At 40.9% G+C, this 20,623-nt stretch overlaps 1 protein-coding gene across 1 annotated transcript in view; it reads right to left on the reverse strand.

Annotated features, from left to right (window-relative positions):
* CA10 (carbonic anhydrase 10 (inactive)) overlaps positions 1-20,623 on the reverse strand; it is a 563,265-nt gene that overhangs the window by 11,557 nt on the left and 531,085 nt on the right. The window contains exons 5-6 of the mRNA XM_024755257.1: positions 12,697-12,792; positions 8,115-8,187 (exon numbers count right to left, since the gene is read on the reverse strand). Coding sequence (XP_024611025.1) covers positions 8,115-8,187; positions 12,697-12,792 — 169 coding nt within the window. The remainder of the gene's footprint in view (positions 1-8,114; positions 8,188-12,696; positions 12,793-20,623) is intronic.

Consider the following 20,623-nt stretch of genomic DNA (forward strand, 5'->3'; position numbering starts at 1 on the left):
TCTCTCTCTCTCTTTCTTTCTTTGAAACACACCATGATGAAATGCCTAGTATCACATAGCGGGGAAACCTTTCCCTTAGTCTGAACTTCAATGGCAGCCTCTGGTAAATGCATCGTGTTAACTTATGTGACATTGATGAGATTTAACATGGCCCGGCTTCCTGATTATGAAGTTCCCATTCAAAGAGAATGGTGCCAGTGAGAAAAAGCCACAGCAGTTCCAGAAATCAATACTGGACTAACTTCTGATTAATATGGAACTCTTTGGCAATTTTCTCATATGGAATGACATTTCCTCTTGTAATCTGAGGCAAATTCAACTGAAATGAAAAAAGGCAATTGCTAAAGAATAAAGTAATATGATTTTTCATTTTATACAAATGAAAAATGAAAAAGAGGGCCTCCGAGAACTGGATTCAATGGAGGTAAGATGTTCCTTTTCCTTGCTGACTATAGTTACTACTTGGATTGCAACGTGGGGAGTGGAATGTTGCATTTTGCATTCTGTGAAAACATTTCCAAATCCATTCATTTGAAATGAAAGCACAAGTTCAGTTAAGCATAGAGAAAGTCACCAGGAGTAACATGCTTAAGCTCCCTGCTGATATTTCATCACATTTAACACTGTGTTCCTCTGAGGAGTGAGTGCACAGAACACTTTCCAAGGAACTGAGAAGTATAAGGCAGTTACAAGTTGGTCTATCCTTGCCTACACATTCATGTTTTAGTCAGGGTTGGGGTAGGGGGGGGCTAAAGCAAAGTTATAAACAGGCAAGTTTGAAAAAAGATTTTTAAAGGGCTCAAAACACCATGTTTAAAAGCTTTCCTCAAAACAACTTGAGTTGTGTGCCTTTATTTCCTTGCTGGAAATATGTATTAAGACAATAATCAGACCCTTTCAAATTTGGAATCTATAATCTTTTGGATTCTTATTGGACTGAAGTTCACCATTGTATTTACTGTCTATGAAATGAATGGAGTATATGAAACTGAAAGAGAATGAAGCTACTAAAATACTCCACTGTCCTAAGACCCTGGAAGAAAGCATTCATTTATGTGTACTGTTCTAATAACAACTCCCTCTTACCCATTTAAGAAGGTTCTTTGCTCCACTTGAAAATATAAATATTCTTTAAAAAAAAAATAATGCTGGCCCCATGAAATCAGGTAGATAATCAAATGATAAGAATGTCACCTTTTATGTAATTGGGGCTCTGTGCCTACTTATTAATTAACATAAGGAAAATGGAGGGATATTGGCATTGTTCCAATACACTACACTAAACAATTAAAATACTTCAAGTAAATTACGAATATCTCCTCCAGAAAATCCATTTTTCAATGCCATGATTTCAGTCTCCACCCTTAATCTGTTGAAGGCGAATTTAACTTTAATAAAATGGATTTTCTTTAGAAGACATTCTAAATTCAGCCTGAAATTAATTCAGGCTGGTCTTTTCCATCGTCAGTCTGGGTTAGTGAGAGTGTTTTATAAGATTTGTTCAGACATATGAAATCTAAGCTTTCAAAGAGAGTGGAAGCTCACTAGGCTATTGCCATCCAATGTACGGGTCCCATGCAGGAGCTGGGTTTCATTAGAGTAAACAAGCTCTGTTGTTTGTGTGCCCTGTATTGCATTCACCTTGACAATAACTTTTATTTAGTTTTATAGTGACCTGCCTCCCACTCTCCAGGAAGCTGGATTTGACCACAACATACCTAGGATAATTTAGAAACACATGTTATTATGCACCTGGTTTATACCAGTCAACGTCCAGACAACTAACTCATTGCCTTGTTTAATCCTCATCCCAACACTCTCAATGTCAGTATTAGTATCCTCATTTTATTGATGAGGAAATTATCTCAGAGAGGTTAAGAAACTTGCCAGAATCCACACAGAAAAGAGTGGTAGAGCCAGGAGCCCAGGTCTGCTTAGTTCTATATCTCTTCACTAGAACACATTGCATCCCATAATTATGGTGGCTTTTACCAGAATGTTGGCTTCCAAAATTCCCAGTCCTTTTGGCAAGATTCTCCTTCTTTCCTTCTTTTATGGATTACCTGGCATTGATTTTCTCAACTGGCTCAATAGAATGATTTTGCACAATTCATTTTTTTCTCCCTAGTCATCTAATATATGTTCAAATCAAGCAAATGGATTGTGTGCCTACTGGCTGCCATTTTGTAGTGATTTCACCCCATGCTTCCATGCTTACCCCTGCCTCTTTGTACCTCCTGAGCAAGTTGATGAGACAGACATACCAGAGCCTCTTCCAGGGTAGGATTTAAAAGATATCTTTAGAAATTATTTACAATCTTAAGTCATGGGGATCTTTCAAAAGTGAGGATATGTCCGCCTCTCTTCTCTATTTATTCTCCCCCATGATCTTACCCAGGTTTAAATGCCATCTGAATCCCAATGACTTCCACATTTATATCTGTAATTCTGTATCCTGAAATCCAGACTCATATATCCACCTGCCTATACTCCACACCTCTTCTTTGATGCCCATCTTGAGTTTAACATATTTGAAATTCTGATTCCCTTCCTACCAATGAATATGCTTCATCCATAACCTTCCCCATCTCAGATGATGGAAAAGTCTTCCTTCCATTTACGCAGGCTAAAAACCTTAGTTATACTTGACTCCTCTCTCTCATATCACACACCCAATCTGTCAGTAAATCTCTTGGCTCTTCCTTCAAAATATACCCAATCATTTCTTATCACCTCCCCCAAGTTGGCCTGATCACGATCAACATTGCTGCAATCATCTCCCAACTTTTGTTCATGCCCCTATAATCTATCCAAGCAAACAGAGAGATCCTTTTGTCAGGAGATCATGTCACTCTCTGCTCAGTCTTAGATTGACTTTTCATTACAAATGGCCTCCAAGGGAAACACTGATGGAGAAGATTGACCCATCTAGTACCAACCTCTATGCCTTCTCTGGTTTCTGTATGTGCCTAATAATGGCAGTGCCACTGTGTTCCCTTGAATGACAGTGGTTTCCACTGGTAGTCCCATGCCAAGGGACAGACAGGAGCTGCAAGGGGCTTAGGATGGTATGAGCCTGAACTTTTAAAGTACCCACAAGTTCTGTGCATAGTTTATGTCCCTTCCAGAGTGGAAACAAATGCAAAAAGCAAAGAGATGGCTCTTCAAACTGAACTAAGGTTGGAATTAAGAGAAGAACATGCCGATAAGCTTCATGTAATGTGAAAGTATCAGCATTACAACTAGTTTTAAGACCTCAGAGCTTAGCTTTCCTTGCTCCTTAGGGAGGAAGACAGTAGGAAAGTAAGAGCATAGAAAAGTCCCCGGGAGGACCTATGATGTAATGCTTGCTCTCTCACTATGGATGAGTAAATTATTGTTCAGGAAATGTTCACTCCCTCCTCAGCCCCAACTCCATGGGAGTATTTTGATGTTGGGCTTGGCCATGTGACTTGCTTTGACCAGTGGAAAGTGGATAGAAGTGACAGTGTGTGAGTTTCAAGCCTAGGTCTTAAGGAACATCACACATTTCTGACCCCCAGCATAAGAAGTACTTGATCCCAGACAAATGAGAGCTTTGTGGAGCCAAGTTGCCCTAACTGACCTGCAGACGTCTAGAGCCACTCTAACCAACCCACAGATGCAGTAGTGAGAAATCAATGCCTATTGCGGAATGCTTGTTTATTATGCAGATGTTACTGACTAATAGAGCCACTCACTAGGTGTGTGTCCTTGACAAATGGCTTCACTTCTTAGAGCCTTGCTTTCCTCATCTATAAACTGGTATAACAATTGTATCTATTTTGAGGATGAGACTTTGTGAGCACCAGGTAAGGTGCTGCACATAAAGCTCTAGCACAGAGCCTAGAGTGCAGAAAGTGTTTGGTTAGCATTTCTTCCTTGTTCCTGATGATGAGCACTTTGCAGAGTGGGTACCACAGCTGCGTGAGTATGGCAGACTGAAGCTATGGTGGGGTGCAGTTCTGGGTAGCATCAGAAGAACGGGCTGGTTGGGAGAGTGGGTGGGGGCCAAAGTCAGTTGTCCCTGGGTAGTGTGTTTGGGTGGCAGCTGTGGGGACCCATCTCTTTCTTGCTTGCTTAAAAGTATGAAAGCAGGGTACTCTGATAGTTGCCCCTGAGCAGGTGGTGTTGTCTTTGTCTCTACCAGAATTCATGGGACAATGAATAACCTGCTGCTTCCTGTAGAGCCTCCAGGGGGGACTTCCAGGCTTGTGTTTCCTACCCACTGGCTGTGTCCGTGTGCATGACTCCTCTTTCAGAAACTCCCCTTCTTGCCGTCTGCTGGCCAACCTTCCAAGAGCTGGCTGCCCTGGGGCGTTCAGCTGGAGGGAAGAGTGCTAGTGCTTTCCTTCTGAGAAAATCAATCCCTTTCAGCCACAGTGTCCTGGGCATAACAGTGTCTAGGCCATTCCCACATGTCAGGCCAATAATTATCCCTGCAGTGTTACTTCCTTCAGGTATGTGATAAGTGCTCCTGGGAATACCTCCATTATTCCCCAACAGTGTAAAAGCACAAAATACCTGTGATTAGGGACGTAAAGCAGTTACCTTTCCCCATACTGGGTCTCTTTATCTTGCTTTAGTTCCCTTTGGCCCTGACAGATAGATGATGGGACAAGAGAAGGGGGCGCTCCTGCTCTCTCTTAGTCCCACTTCTAGGAGCCTATATCTAGGGCAGTGAGGGCATTTCTTCAAATATGCTTCTGCATAAACTCCTTAGCCTGTTCTCAAGACCCTTCAATATCTGAGTCCAGACCATCTTTCCTGCCATTCCCTCTGCCCCCATAGGGGGCCATTTGTTTCTCCATTTATTCAGGCCATAATGAATGTTTATTGGATGTGCTGTGGGCAGAGAGGAAGAGCTGATGAAAGCAAAGTTCCTTCCTTTGAATTATTGAGTCCTTTAAATGCTCTTCTTGCTTTTGTATATGCTGCTTGGAATCTCCCTCCCTCCCTCCCTCCCTCTCATTCTTCCTAAAATTTGTGCCTTTTACTACACCTCCAAAATATCTAAGGAGAAAAGCTTTAGCTAAATGCTATTTTTAATACAACATCAAAGAGAAAGTAAAGAGCAGTGGTGGATCAGTTATGAAAATGTGCTTCTTATGAGCTCAGGCTGCAAAGGTAGAACATTGCCTATGGCAGACAGCATCCCATAGCAAAGAGAACGCCTTGACCATGGCCTTGAGAGGTCTGAAAGCTTCAGAAATTCAGGTCTGTACCATAACCAGACTGGCTTCGTACATAAGAAACAGTGTGTCATTATCAGGGCACAGAGTCTAAGTATGTATTATACACACTTTTGTGTGTTTTGTTATACAGCAATACCTGATGGATGTTCAGGGAAATACCAGGTTTCAGACATGTATCCCTCCCTCCCTCTTTTCTTGCTGTCTTTTCTTACCAAATGTTTACTCATCTATTCAGTGCTTATTTGAATTGCAATTGCTATGTATTACCTTGCCATGAATTTTAGGCAGATTTTCTATGATCCCAAAGAGCTCTGTTCCTATTTTTAATACATTGTAATTGTTACACAAAGTTTTTAAATTTTTTTAGACATGTATTTATTTATTTGGCTGCGTCGGGTCTCAGTTGCGGCATGCAGGATCTTTCATTGTGGTGCTTGGGCTCTTCTTTGTGGTGCGCGAGCTTCTCTCTAGTTGTGGCATGTGGGCTCCAGAGTGCATGGGCTCAGTAGTTGTGGTGCACAGGCTCTTTAGTTGTGGCATGCGGGCTCTGCTCTCTAGTTGTGGCGTACAGGCTCTAGAGTGGTGTGTTCAGTAGTTGCAGTGTGCAGGCTCTCTAGCTGTGGTACACGGGCCCAAGAGCTCGCAGGCTCAGTAGTTGTGGCATGTGGGCTCTCTAGTTGTGGCACACGAGCCCTAGAGTGTGCAGGCTCAGTAGTTGTGGTGCATGGGCTTAGTTACCACACGGCATGTGGGGTCTTAGTTCTCACAACCAGGGATTGAACCCGCATCCCCTGCTTTGGAAAGTGAATTCTTAACCACTGGACCACCTGGGAAATCCCCTGCTATACAAATCTTTATGAAACACTATGATATGTCTGTCTCTCTGACTAGAGAGTGAGGGGCTCATGGACGGGAAACATGTTCTATTGATCTCTCTATTCCTTGGCACGCAGGACCACTTAATAAATACTTGTAGCAAATATTTAGTGAACAAATGAATGAAGGTCTTTGGTCTTAACTTTGCTATCCTCTTCAGCTGTTGCCAAAGTCTGTCCTTTTCAGTTCCTACAGACCCAATGGGGATGAGTCATCAGGAACATCTCACTTGAAGTAGATGAAGTTGAAGTTCCCCTCAGCCACATAACTGCTATTCATCATTGTTTCCAAGATCTGTCATCCTGGCTCTCTAGCCCCTATTTGCATCAGAATTGATACCTGTTCATAAGAAAGGTCATCTTCCCATAGCACAAACCCATATGGATGCTTTCATCTTTGGCAGCAGCCACATCACTTAATATTAATCAGACCAGAGCTAGGGGGTGGGGCAGGGAGGGAAGTCCCACTAATGATTGACTCTGTAGCTGGCAATCTCTTAGATTGTGTGTTGAGGCTTAATGTATGATTTCATGGCTTTTCATGGTCTCTAAACTGCAAATTCAAGATTATTTGAAAACATTTAATTTAATTTTTATGCTCTTTTAATCAAAAAAGTTAAAAAAACTAATAATCCTTTATGGGCAGTTATAAAAACTATTTGCACACAAGACAGAAATGTCTCCCTTTGCTGATCAATCTAAGTTTGAACTTAGAGAGGACTCCATAGGGGTACTGATGGGGCAGGGTGGTATGGTTTTGGAGATAACTTAATTCTTCTAGGTGATTCTCCAGGTTCATTCATCACCGCCAGCGTCCCCAACCCCAACCTCTTCATATGGAAGTGACTTCATATGGAAGCGAGTGCCTGTGGGGAGGGCTGGTGCCTGGCCCATCTTTTTATTCCAGGAGCCTCACTTGGTGCCTGTCATGAGGCAGGTGTGCAGGAAATGCTTGCTGAATGGATGAATAATTTAACAAGAGAAGGTTTCTCCATACTCTCCTTCTAGCAGTCTGAGGTGAGATCTGTAAGCATTCACTCTGTCTTTCCACGTCACCATTGGAGGTAGAAGCACCAGTGGCCTCCACAAAGTGAGGATATGCAAAGGGGATGTGAGGTGTTAGAATGTTTGTGTGTTGCTTTTTACATTTGCAAAAATCATATTCAGAATCCTAGATTTAGAAAGACCTTAGAAATCTGAAGTTCAACTTCTTCACTTAACAAACGAGGAAACAGAGTCAAAGTGAGGAAGTTCCTTGATTAAGTACAAAATTGGCACATGAATTCCACTTTTCTGGTCACTCTTAATTAGTTAAATGTTTTTTTTTCCTATACTGTTTTATTTCATTCCCTTGGTGTGTGCTGTTTCCCATAACTATCCCCAAATCTGGCAAACTCTGGGATTGCTGTGGAAGACAGTAGCATCCTTTCCCCTCTACTCCCTTCAACTTTGCACTGTTCTCTCTTTTTTGCTTAAGGATTCTGGTGATAAAACACTCTAGAAACCCAAGGAAACTGGACAGAGTTCTCTAGGTCATCGTATCACACACGTAAATGAAGAAAAATGCCACCCTGCCTCCACCTGAAAGGGAGACCCAATGACACAGAGAGGGAGATGTGGTTTCGCTGAGGGCTTCTGGATGTTTTGAAGTTGGATCCAAACCACCTGGTGAATGCTTTTTCAATCACATAATTGGCAAAGCCCCAAATGTGGCCAGCTGACATGGTAGAGTCTGTCAGCTAGCAGAGTTCCCCAGCTCTTTACCAATCCATGGGATAATGATGACCATCATCATAATAATCATTATTGCCTTAGACAGGTGTGGATGACAAAGGCACTCTGGGGGCTTCTGTTTGAAATGAGCTGCTTCTTAGCCTACCTTCACTCTCCAGAGTGACTTTCTACAGAATTAAAGGATCATGAAGCTGAAAGAGTCCCTTGGAGATCATCAGTTCTGCCTTTCTGACTTCAGACAGGACTAACCATTATAGAATAGTTGCTATATAGGAAATTGAACGAAACTTACTTTTATATGTTATTCTTGTGATAGTGTCTCTGTTGAGCATTCGATTAAGAAATGGGTTTGATGAATCAGAAACCTAGGGGAGAAAAGAAAATATTAATAACTTGGCAGTACTATTTCAAGATAAACATCGCCTCCATGAATTTACTTATTCACTCATATTTATTGAGTCCCTACCATGCTATAAACACTATGATGGCTGGAAATTCAGAGATTAAATATATAGAATCTACTTTCCAGAATCCACAGTCTAGAGAAAGAAGACAGGTAAGTAACCTAATGGTTATAATTTAGTGTGAAGAGTGCTATGATAAAGTTACAGGTATGATGATATTAGAGGAAGACCGTCCACCTGGGGAATCTTAGGCGCTAAGGCCTGAGCTAAGTCTTGAAGGATTGGGGGAAGTTAACAAAGTGCGTTGGTGGTAGAGTGTGGAAAAGGAGGAAAGATGAAGAAAAACATGACATACAGAGGATTGTGCACACATGGACATGGGAGAACTAGTCATGCCCAGGGAAGTATTTCAGTGTAGGTGAAGGTGAGAGTATGGGGGAAGGATGCGAGGTAAGGATAGAGAGGTAGGCAAGTGCTAGGTCATGTCAGGCTTTGAGTGTCATGTTAGGGAATTTAAACTTTATCCTGTAGGGATAGGGAAATATCAGAGGGTTTTAAGTAAGGAGTAGGGAGTGACATATCAGGAAGGGGATAGTTTTCCAAGTAGAGAGTGAGAGAAAGAGTACTCAGAGCAGTGATATCAGGAGATGAAAAAGATCTCTAGGATATAATATAGAATCTTATACCACTGCTCAGTATTACATGAATCAAATATATCATAAGCCATGTCATTCAGTCAATCAATCAATCATCCATCAATCTGTCCTTTCATCCATCCAAAAATATTTACCAAATTCCTATTATGGGTGACACATTTTACTATATGTTCAGAGATCAGTTCCCATTTTATGCCCATGCTGTTACGTCTCCAAATTCCCTGTTTGGAGAACAAGCCAAGTTTCCAGGGGCTTAAGCCAGAGAACCACAATTTGGAGACTGTGATGGGCCCCCACAAGACTGTGTATACTGTTTTCTTAACAACTCCCTTTTTACTCAGCCTTTTTCTAGGGACCATTGTTCATCCTAGTTATTTTTCTCCTACCTTGCTCAGCTGTGCTCTGTAATTTACACCTCAGCTGCTAATCGGATATTGTGACACATCAACATTTTAAATCTGATTTATTCTGAGGGTTGGGAAAATTGCAGCAGATGATTATTATTATTAGATAAGCAACAGGTAATTTTTAGTTTGCAGAAAGCACAGACTGTTTATTTTCCCTCCATCTGCCTTTCCTTTCCCACGCAGTTTCCTGTGTGTGTTGTTGTGGTGAGACAAACACCAAGGGGAGCTTGGTGAGTGACAATGTTCAACGGAGGTAAAATCCCACTCCAAATGGAGAAAAGTCCCAAATTAAACACTGCTGATCCCTGGAAGCTTTAGTGCTGAATCCAATTTCTACTTTGACATCCTCTTCAGCTATTTAAAAGATAGCCTGAAGCTGCCTGTTTGTGTTGATGCAGCCCATGAAAGGAGAGCCAAAAATAGATTGTCATGGCGAATCTGCCATGTCCCTTAATCGGGTGCCTTGGTTTCCTGGTACCCGGTGAGTCTGGGCAGAGCTAACATTGGGATTAGACATTTTTGTGCTGATTAAAAATAATTGAAAAATTTCCAAAGTGCACACAGATGATTTGTGGGCTCTAGCATGTTGGCTGTGTGGGTGAGAGGATAAAATATGTACTTGGTATAAGTGAGCTTAAGTGGGAAGTTAATGGTATGTGATTGAGCAGCAATTATAGCCAAATCTCAGTTCCCTGTGGTCATAGGAAGGGTGGGGGATTAGGAAGGGACAGAGATAGGTAAAACCCAGAGATAAACAAATCTCTTGTTTTAACAAACAATTCCAGTGCTTTTATGGCTCAGCTTTTGGGCCAGGGTGACATCTTGAGGGCTCAGCTGACCTAGATACAGGGTCTCTCATTTTCTGTTCCTGCCTACCTTGAGGCAGGAACTGGGGAGGAGAGGCAGAAAGATCAGCAGGAGGGGAGGGGTACCAGAGGTTTTGTTCACGTCATTTCTAGGTACCAGTGTCCAGAACAAGGCTGGACTGTGTCCCATGCTCAGTCAGTGTTTGGGGATGAGTGAATGACAAGTCACAGCTTGGATAACTCACTGTGGAGCATCTGGGAGTTGATTATGTCGGACAAAGATAGAAGTGCTGTGGCTTATTTTGAGATCTAGCCAGAAAGCTTCAGGTTTGCTCAGGGAAAGAACAGAAGCATCCCTAAGAGCCAAACTGGCCTGAGAAGATGCAGGAGCTATTCGCCATCCTTTCACTGACCTCAGGGTCTGGGGCATATGTTCCACTCAACAACCCACAGGGAAGCAGCAGGACCTGCATCAGTAATCTCGGTGGAAAGAGTGTTTCTGCAGGAGCTTGTGAAACACACCAGGAGTTTGCAGTTAGGAGGCTGACTTCCTGGTGAATCAATCAGTGTCAGCTGTAATGTGCCTGCACTTCCAGGATGACATACACTGACTTAGGAGCTTTAAGCAAAGTGAGGCAATGCCAGTGGCAGGGGCTGAGGCACTCACCAAAAGTCAGGAGCTGTTGGGCAGTCCATGTTGGCCATGAGAATTACTCATGGAAGGCCTGGCATTGGGAAAGCCACAGGGGATGTGAGCCCCTGGACACGCATGGCACAATTTTGTGAAATATCTTTAGGCTTCATAACAATAAGCTTGACCCAGGTTGAATGCATCAGTTGGTTATCAATATCATAATTGGGGCTGGTTGAGGGATATAGTTATCTGCCCCATGTTTGTGGGCAGCATGGGGATGTGGGGGAAAAGTTTTTAAATGTTGTTTTCTCTTTTCCCCCTCCCAGCTCTGTGAATAAGGTCATTAGTAAGGTCATTGACTTGCCTTAAAGTCAAGCAAGACTTGGGTTCCATTCCTTTATGGGCTGTTACGAACTACATGAATTAGGATGGAATGTCAAAGATTCTCTGAACCATTTTCCTCATCTGCAAGATAGGGACATGATGCCCACTCCACAGGTTTATTATTAGGGTTAAATGATAAAATATATGTAAAGTACATATCTCAGTGCCTGGCATTCAGGAACCCATTGTTTATTATAACAGGGTCTGTGATGATGTCAAGACATGTAGAGCAGGGACTGACAGGATCAGTCTGTACCAGGACCAGTTTCCTTTGGGAAGTCACATCAGGTATTAAGAAGGCACGACAGCTTAAAAATGTACTTCCTCTATCAAAAGCCCCTTCCTATCTTTGCCAATAACAAGCTAGATGAGGTGAGGTTGGTGGCCAGTGGCAGCAATAGGTCACTAATGCCTCTGTCCAATGTTCAGCTCTACTGGGGCCACAAAAAGGTGAGGTGAGGGAGAGTAAGTTAGGAGGTGGTGTAGCCAGGCAGGGCAAAGTGCTTATTGAAAAGGGTGATGCTCTCAAGGAGGGAGGGGGAGTAGTGACTGGGGTTGTCCCTGCACTCATTCTTCTGAGTGATGCCTGGGGTTGCCCCTGTGCCCATTCTTTTGAGTGATGCCTGGGGTTGCCCCTGCACTCATCCTTCTGAGTGATGATGATGCCACCACGAAAGCTCTGTTAAAACTCACTAGTGCCAAATGCTGAATTTCTATTGACCATCATCAGATTCCAAGTTCTGATTGGAGCACTTCCTCTAATGGTCTGGTTAAAACTTCCCAAGGGGCTAGCACACTGACTGCCAACTTTTAGAACTGCCACCCTTTGCTTTTGTTTTTTTTTTCCCTTTTGGAAAGACAGTTTCTTTTGTTTTCTTTCTTTTTTTTTAATTTGCAAACTTGTTTCACTCAACAACTGTCAAAATGTTAAAGGTAATTATTTTTTAACAAATTAGAATTTGCTTGCTTGGAGGTTTGTTGTTGATGATGACTGTAAGAAGATGTAGAGCCTCCCTAGTATGTCATAAAGTCAGCATTGGTGACCTTTGCTTAATTATTCACAAGGATGCTTACAAAGGAGAGGGACAATGGAAGGGAAAGATGATACTCAGAGCAATTGTGGGAAGCTGGAGGGAGCTGTTTAGTGCAGTGCCTGGAGGGGAGAGATATCTCACATTTTCCTTTCATCTCTTTTTCCAAGGGTTATCTGATGGACAGGTCTTTAATCCGGTGGGGTGTCAGTGAGAAACCATCTCCCCTTATATTGCTTCCTTCTGATTCTTCGGCATGAGTGGGACCTAAAGCCTGCCCCTGGATCCAGCACACTTTTTCTCTCTAGGACAAAAGCTACCTGAATCCTCTGGCCCCAGTGCTCTGAAATGGAACTCATTGTTTTTGCATCTCACTGAAAGGGACTTTATTTATCATGAATCTCATGGAAATAAAAGTCACCCCCTGCAGCTTTTCTTGGGCATAGATATTACCTCTGTTGCTATTTCTAAGATCCAACAGGACCGCAAACTGATATTCTGATTGGGTGGGAATGGCAAGAAGAGAAGAATGAAGGAATGCAATACACTTACTTTTATAAATATAGAAACTACCACCAATCCATTTGGGCTCTTTGCAGCTTCTGTGACATTGGTATATAACTCGTGGTTATAGTGGATGAGCTGTACCTGGCAGGAGTGAAAAACAATAATAAGAACAACAATCTAGCATTAAAAGATGTGAGGTACGGCATATCCACCCTACATAAGGGTAAACTGTAAAGTACATTGTAGAACAATTGGAAAGATAATCCTATAATTGAAGAGATTTCATGGATATGATCTGTGTGTGTGTGTGTGTGTGCATGTATTTTATACATGCACACACACATACACACACATACAAAATACCCATACATATTTACAAAAGTTTTCTGGTAACAATCATGCATTTAATAAGCTTGGTGCCCATCTGGCTCTGGCTTCATCTCAGGACATTTCCCCTAAAGTGTGTGTAAAGTGAATTTCCCTTATTAGGAGCAGAACTGCCCTACAGGGGTGATCATGTTTCCAGGCTGCACCAGCAGCTCCCATTGGCAGAAAGTAAATCTTCCTCATGGCCATGGACAAGCAGGGAATTGCTAGGTCCTGAGTCAGCTCAGTGACACTGAGAGGAGACTGGCCAGCCTGCAAGATGCAGTGCTCCTGATGGAGAGAGAGCTGATGGCTTAGGCTCCTGATGCACCAGCCTGCACCAGTCACCTGATTGTGCAGGACTTAACTTGCTCTTCATTGAATGAAGATCAGCAATCTGCCTGTTGAGCCCTTGTTCATTCATTTCAGGCTGTGGCTTTAAAATAGCTTTTTATGTCCATGCCACTCTCTCACTTTGTCACAACTTACCCTTCCCCCTCCCCATATCCTCAAGTCCATATATACACTACCAAATGTAAAATAGATAGCTAGTGGGAAGAAGCCACATAGTACAGGGAGATCAGCTCGGTGGTTTGTGACCACCTTCAGAGGTGGGATAGGGAGGGTGGGAGGGAGGGAGACACAAGATGGAAGAGATATGGGAATATATGTATATGTATAACTGATTAACTTTGTTATAAAGCAGAAACTAACACACCATTGTAAAGCAATTATACTCCAATAAAAATGTTAAAAAATAAAATAGCTTTTATTTTTTAATAGTATGGAAGTATAATTTTGTAACAAACTAAAAGAAATTTAAAAAAACAAAAGTTCCCCTTCCCCACCTCTTTCTAATCCCAGTCCAAGCAATATGATTTTTAAGAGTTTAGTATTTATTCCAGATTTTTTTTGTGCTTATTAATCACACACACATATACATGTAGAGTTAAAAAAAAAACACTAAATGGATAAATTCCTAGAAACATACAACCTACCAAGACTGAATCAAGAAGAAATACACACCTGAACAGATGAGTACAAATAAGGTGATTGAAGTAGTAATCAAAAATCTCTCAACAAAGAAAATCCCTGGACCAGATGACTTTGTGGATGAATTCCACCAAACATTCAAGGAAGAATCCATACCAATCCTTCTTAAACTCTTCTAAAAAATAGAAGAAGAGAGAATACTTCCAAACTCATTTTATGAGGCCAGCATCATCCTGATACTAAAGCCAGACAAAGACACTGCAAGAACAGAGAACTAAAGGCCAATAACCCTTATGTACATAGATGCAAAAATCTTTAATAAAATAATAGCAAATCAAACTCAACAACACATTAAAAGGATTATACACCATGACCAAGTAGGATTTATTCCTGGGATGCAAGGATTGTTCAACACATACAAATCAATCAGTGTGATATACCACATTAATGTAATAAAAGATAAAAACCACATGACCATTTCAATAGATTCAGAAAAAGCATTTGACAAAATTCACCATCCATTCATGATAAAAAATCTCAGAAAAACAGAAGGAACTTACCTCAATACAATAAAGGACATATATGAAAAGCCCACAGCTAACATCATAATTAATGGAGAAACACTGAAAATTTCTCCTCTAAGATCCAGTACAAGGCAAGGATGCTCACTCTTGCCACTTCTATTCAACAAAGTCTAGGCAAAGCAATTAGACAAGAAGAAATAAAAGACATCCAAATCAGAAAGGAAGAAATAAAATCACCTCTTTTTGCAGATGAAATGATCATATATGTAGAACACAATAAAGACTCAACCACACAAAAATCTCTTGGCACTGATAAATGAATTCAGTAAAATTGCCGGATACAAATTCAGTATACAAAAATTCGTGGCATTTCTGTACACTAACAATGGACTATCCAAAAAGGAAATTCAAAAAACAATCTCATTTATAGTAGCAACAACAAAAATAAGATACTTAGGAATAAGCTCAACCAAAGAAGTGAACAACTTGCACACTGAAAACTATAAAACACTGGTGAGGGAAATTAAATAAAATAAATGGAAAGACAGGCCCATGTTTGTGGGCTGGAAGAATTAATATTGTTAAAACGTTCATGCTACTATAAGTGATCTACAGATTCAATCCAATCCCTATCAAAATTCCAAAGGCATCCTTTACATAAATAGGAAAAAAATCCTAAAATTCATATGGAACCACAAAAGACCCTGAGTAGTCAAAGCAATCTTGAGCAAGAAAAACGAAGTTAGAATGAAGCTAGAGGAATTACATTTCTTGGTTCCAAAATGTATTTCAAAGCTATAGTAATTAAAACAGTATAAATACATATGCATAGACCAGTGGAACAGAACAGAAGGCCTTGAAATAAATCCACACACTTATGGCCAACTGATTTTTGACAAGAGTTCCAAGAACACATAATGGAGAAAGGACAGACTCTTCAATAAATGATGTTGGGAAAATTGGATATCCCATGAAAAATAATGAAATTGGAACCTTATCTCATACCACATACAGAAGCCAACTAAAAATGGATTAAGGACTTATATGTTAGACCTGAAACTATAAAACTACTAGAGGAAAACATAGGAAAAAATTTCTTGACATTGGTCTTGACAGTGTTTTTTTGGTTATGACAGCAAAAAGCACAGGCAAGAAAAGCAAAACCAGACAAGTGGGGTTGTACCAAACTAGAAAGCTTCTGCACAGCAAAGGAAACAATCAAAATAGTAAAATGGTAACCTACAGAATGGGAGAAAATATTCACAAACAATGTATCTGATAAGGGTTAATATTCCAAATATCCAAGTAACTCATAACAAAAACCCAAATAACCTGATTAAAAAATGGGGAAATAATTTGAATTGACATTTCTCAAAAGAAAACATACAAATGACCAATAGGTACACGAAATAGTGCACAACATCACCAATAATCGGGGAAATGCAAATCAAAACCACAATGAGATATAACCTCACACTTGTTAGAATGGCTATTACAAAAACGACAAGTGATAACAAGTGTTGGTGAAGTTGTGGACAAAAGGGAACACTTGTGCACTGTTGGTGGGAATGTAAATTGGTGCAGCCACTATGGAAAACTGGATGGAGTTTCCTCAAAAAATGAAAAATAGAACTATCATAAGATCCAGAAACCCCATCTGTGTATATGTCCAAAAGAAATTAAATCTGTCTCTTAAAGAGATATCTACACTCCCATGTTCACTGTAGCATTGTTCACAGTAGCTAAGATATGGAAACAACCTGAGTGTCCACTGAGGGATGAATGGATAAGGAAAATGTGATACATACCTCTCCCCACACACTGGAATATTATTCAGCAATAAAAATAACTGAAATCCTGTCATTTGTGACAACATAGATGAACCAGATGAGCCAGAAGGACATTATGCTAAGTGAAATATGCCAGACACAGAAAGTCAAATACTGTATGAACTCATTTATAGGTAGAATCTAAAATAGTCAACTCATAGAAGGAGAGAATAGAATGGTGGTTGTCAGGGGTGGAGCAGAGAGGGAAATGAGATGTTCGTCAAAGGGTACAAAGTTTCACTTATGAAGGTGAATGAGTTCTGGAGCTCTAATGTACAGCATGGTGGTGATAGTTAACAATATTGTATCACACACTTGAAATTTGCTAAAAGTATAGATCCTAAATTAAATCTTTTTTTCTAACATCTTTATTGGAGTATAATTGCTTTACAATGGTGTACTAGTTTCTGCCCTACAACAAAGTGAATCAGTTATACACGCACATACATCCCCACATCTCCTCCCTCCCGCGTCTCCTTCCCACCCTCCCCATCCTACCCCTATAGGTGGTCACAAAGCACCGATCTCATCTCCCTGTGCTATGCGGCTGCTTCCCGCTAGCTATCTATTTTACATTTGGTAGTATATATAAGTCCATGCCACTCTCTCACTTTGTCCCAGCTTACCCATCCCCCTCCCCGTATCCTCAAGACCATTCTCTACATCTATGTCTTTATTTCTGTCCTGCCCCTAGGTTCTTCATAACCACTTTTTTTTTAGATTTTATATATATATATACATATATATGTGTGTGTGTGTGTGTGTGTGTGTGTTAGCATATGGTATTTGTTTTTCTCTTTTTGACTTACTTCAATCTGTATGACAGACTCTAAGTCTATCCACCTCACTACAAATAACTCAATTTAGTTTCTTTTTATGGCTGAGTAATATTCCATTGTATACATGTGCCACATCTTCTTTATGACCCAGCAATCCCACTACTGGTCATATACCCTGAGAAAACCATAATTCAAGAAGAGTCATGTACCACAATGTTCATTGCAGCTCTATTTACAATAGCCACAACACGGAAGCAACCCAAGTGTCCATTGACAGATGAATGGATAAAGAAGATGTGGCATGAAATTAAATCTTATCACACACACCACACACACACACACGCACATATCTATGAATTGGTGATGGATATGTTATTTAGTTCGATTGTGGTGATCTTTTCACAATGTATACATATATCAAAATATCAGTTGTACACCTAAAATGTATACAATTTTGATATGTCAAAGATATCTCAATAAAAATGAAAAGTGAAAAAACAATGGAAATGGAATCATTTATAAGTAACTGTGAACTTGATTTAAAAAAAATTTTTTTTAAATTAAAAGTAGTCTGTGGCTATCTTTCTAAGTCAATGTGTATGGATCTACCTAAATCTTTCTAATAGCCATATAATTCTCCATCACATAAATGCCCCATAACATATTTAACCATTCTCTCACTAGTTTTTAGGTTGTTTCCATTTTTTTTTTTTTTTTTTTGTCTCTCGGAAACAGTGTCACAGCAAGCCTAGCATTATCTTTCTATAATGGTATTAGCATTTTCCACAAGCTGATTTGAGAATCTAAAAAGATGGTGTATGTAAAAGTGATTTATGACTCTGAAAGTATAAAGAGTATTCATTATTCCCAACATCCTATGTTGAATTTAAAAAGGTGGTGTAGTTTTAGAAGCTGAGAAAGTCAGTGATCAAAAAAGCTACTTGATCTTTGAATAAAACATCTCTAACAGAGTGAATTGCAACCTTCACTGTGCATCCAGTTCACCTGGGTGCTTTTAAAATCCACCTATGCCTGCCCCCCAAATTCTGATTTGATTCTTTTAGGGTGGGAACAAGGCACTGATGTTTGTTAAAAGCTCTTCAGCTAGAGGGCAGCTGGAGTGGAGAATCAGTGCAACATAATCAATGAGCATCAGTATCCCATCACTGTCCACTCAGATGGATGGTCCCTTGAGTCTGATAATATCCTGAACATCTTGAATCAGTAGAGCTTCTCATGGAGGGAGCACATATTATTGCTGCTCTTGAAATATCCTATTTGTTTATTGCTGCTTCACTTCTGGTGTGTTTTGCCAATGGTGGCAGATGGTTATACAGCAGCTACTCTGTCATCAAAAAGGCAACTACAGTCAGGGGCTAGTGAATCTTCTCTGCCTGTGCAGGACTCAGGCCAGGCAGGCTTACAGGTCTGTGCTCATCAATCTCCTCCCTCCCTACCTCCCACCCACACAGCCAGGACTTTCTGTAGGTGGAGAACCAGGAGCTATAGGGGGACCTGCCACATCTCCTTTCAGTGTTGAGTAAGCTTCTTAATGAGAATCAAAACACATCCTGCCAACTGCTAAGATCTTCCCAACAGGTGACCTAGAAAACCACCTGGGGCTGTGCCAGTTCTTCAAGGCATGCCTTGAAATTTCAGTATATTCTGAGAACTAGGCTTGGAGAGCAGAGAAGTGGAAGGCAATCAAGTGGAGTGATTCTTCTCTCCAACTTATAAGACTGAAAAAGGTAGGAAGATGTCTCTTGGATGCCCCATAGGGTAGGATCCCGTAGGGGCCAGGGTTGTGGCAAGTATAGGGATGAGGCTGTGCTCTGCTCTAAGCTCAGGTTAGCACATTTGGGATTTTGATCTGAAGTCTTGCCTCCTCTGTGTTCCAAGGTAAGTTGGCTAGGATTCTGAGAACACGGTGAACCATATGAAATTTACTTTTTGATTTGCAAAAATGGTGATTTTATAGAGTTAACATAATCTTAAAATAAAGCTATTTTGAATACAGCATACCCCCACATGCCCACACACGAATTACACGTTAAAAAGATGACATAGTACTTTCCTACTCAATGTGCAGTGCAGGGACCAGCAACAGCCTCAGGATCTGGGAACTTGTTAGAAAAATGCAGAATCTTAAGCCCTACTCTAGACCTCCTGAATCACAATCTGCATTTTAACAAATTCCCAGTGATTTGAATGAATGTACGTTATTAGTAGTTGAGAAGTACTGGTTTAGCAGATACTGCTGGCTGGTTAGCAGGGCCCTATTTTGTCTGGTTGTTCACCCTTCCTCTGGTTCACTTCAGCTGAATTTAGGGGTACATACATCATGTATGTTGGAAGATAGGCTGAGTTCAGTTCATAGGAGACTTAGACTAGGAGCCAGGGAAGGGATTTGAACAGGAGATACTATAATCACTATGGGCTGTAAGAGGGAGACTGGAGCAGGGAAAGACCAGAGGTAAGGAGGATATAATTTCAGGTGGTGGTCTTTAAGGTGGAGAATGTTCCATAGGACTTTGTAGTTTATAGGATGTGCATGTGTGTGGTGAGTGGGCACCAAGTGATCCCCCAGGCCTCAGACCAGTCAGGACCACCAGAAGACCCCAGGAGGCAGCTTGGCAATGGCCAGGCTTCTTGTTCCCACCTGTCAGAACACAATTTTGGCATCAAAGGCAAGAGGAACATTCATGAATCAACAGCAGGGCTTAACTGTGAAAAAGCACTGCTTCCCTTTCACCTACCTCCCAAGGTCCTTATCAGTAGCAATTATAATTCCTGCAGCTGTTGATTTTTTTTTTCTCCAGGCAGGCACAGTGGGCCCAATCAAATACACACTAACCACATACACGGTGCATAGGTGTGGGTGGGTCTGGGGGAAGAGGATCTTCTGCTTCTTCTGCTATTAATTTGGGGTTGGGGAGCAGCTATGTGCAAATCATATCCTGCTAGGAAGAGAGTATAAGATTGGCAAGTTGGTTCCAAAAGTGATGCCTGTGGATTGCCTTTTGCCATTAATGGGTAATATTTTTAAATCCAAACCCTACTAAGTCAGAATTTTGAATAATTTGGATGAGCACTTAAGCTGTAATTTGAACACCAACTTTGGTGCTTACTCAAGGTAATCAAAGTGTCTGACGTGACATAGGAGATTTATAAGTGAATGCTTGACCTTCTGAGCAAGTGTGTGAGGCAACTAGAACTGCAGGGACAATGTTGAAACTGCTTACAAGAACAAACTCTTTGGGGGTTAATGATGACATTCTAATTAAACACCGTTTTTAGCTATTCATTAAAGAGACAACCCAAGGGCTTCTGCTAGCTTATTTGGAATTACCATGTGAAAGAGCTAAGCCTGGATTACTGGACATTATTTTATAATCTTGACTTTTTAATTAGTTTAGACAGGTGTCTGAACTTTAGAGAAGCTTTCTGGAAATGCAAGACTGAGAAATGGCTGTCTTAGAGG

The sequence above is a fragment of the Neophocaena asiaeorientalis genome, unplaced genomic scaffold, assembly GCF_003031525.2.
Source record: "Neophocaena asiaeorientalis asiaeorientalis breed wild unplaced genomic scaffold, Neophocaena_asiaeorientalis_V1.1 scaffold311, whole genome shotgun sequence".
NCBI classification, from domain to species: Eukaryota; Metazoa; Chordata; class Mammalia; order Artiodactyla; family Phocoenidae; genus Neophocaena; species Neophocaena asiaeorientalis.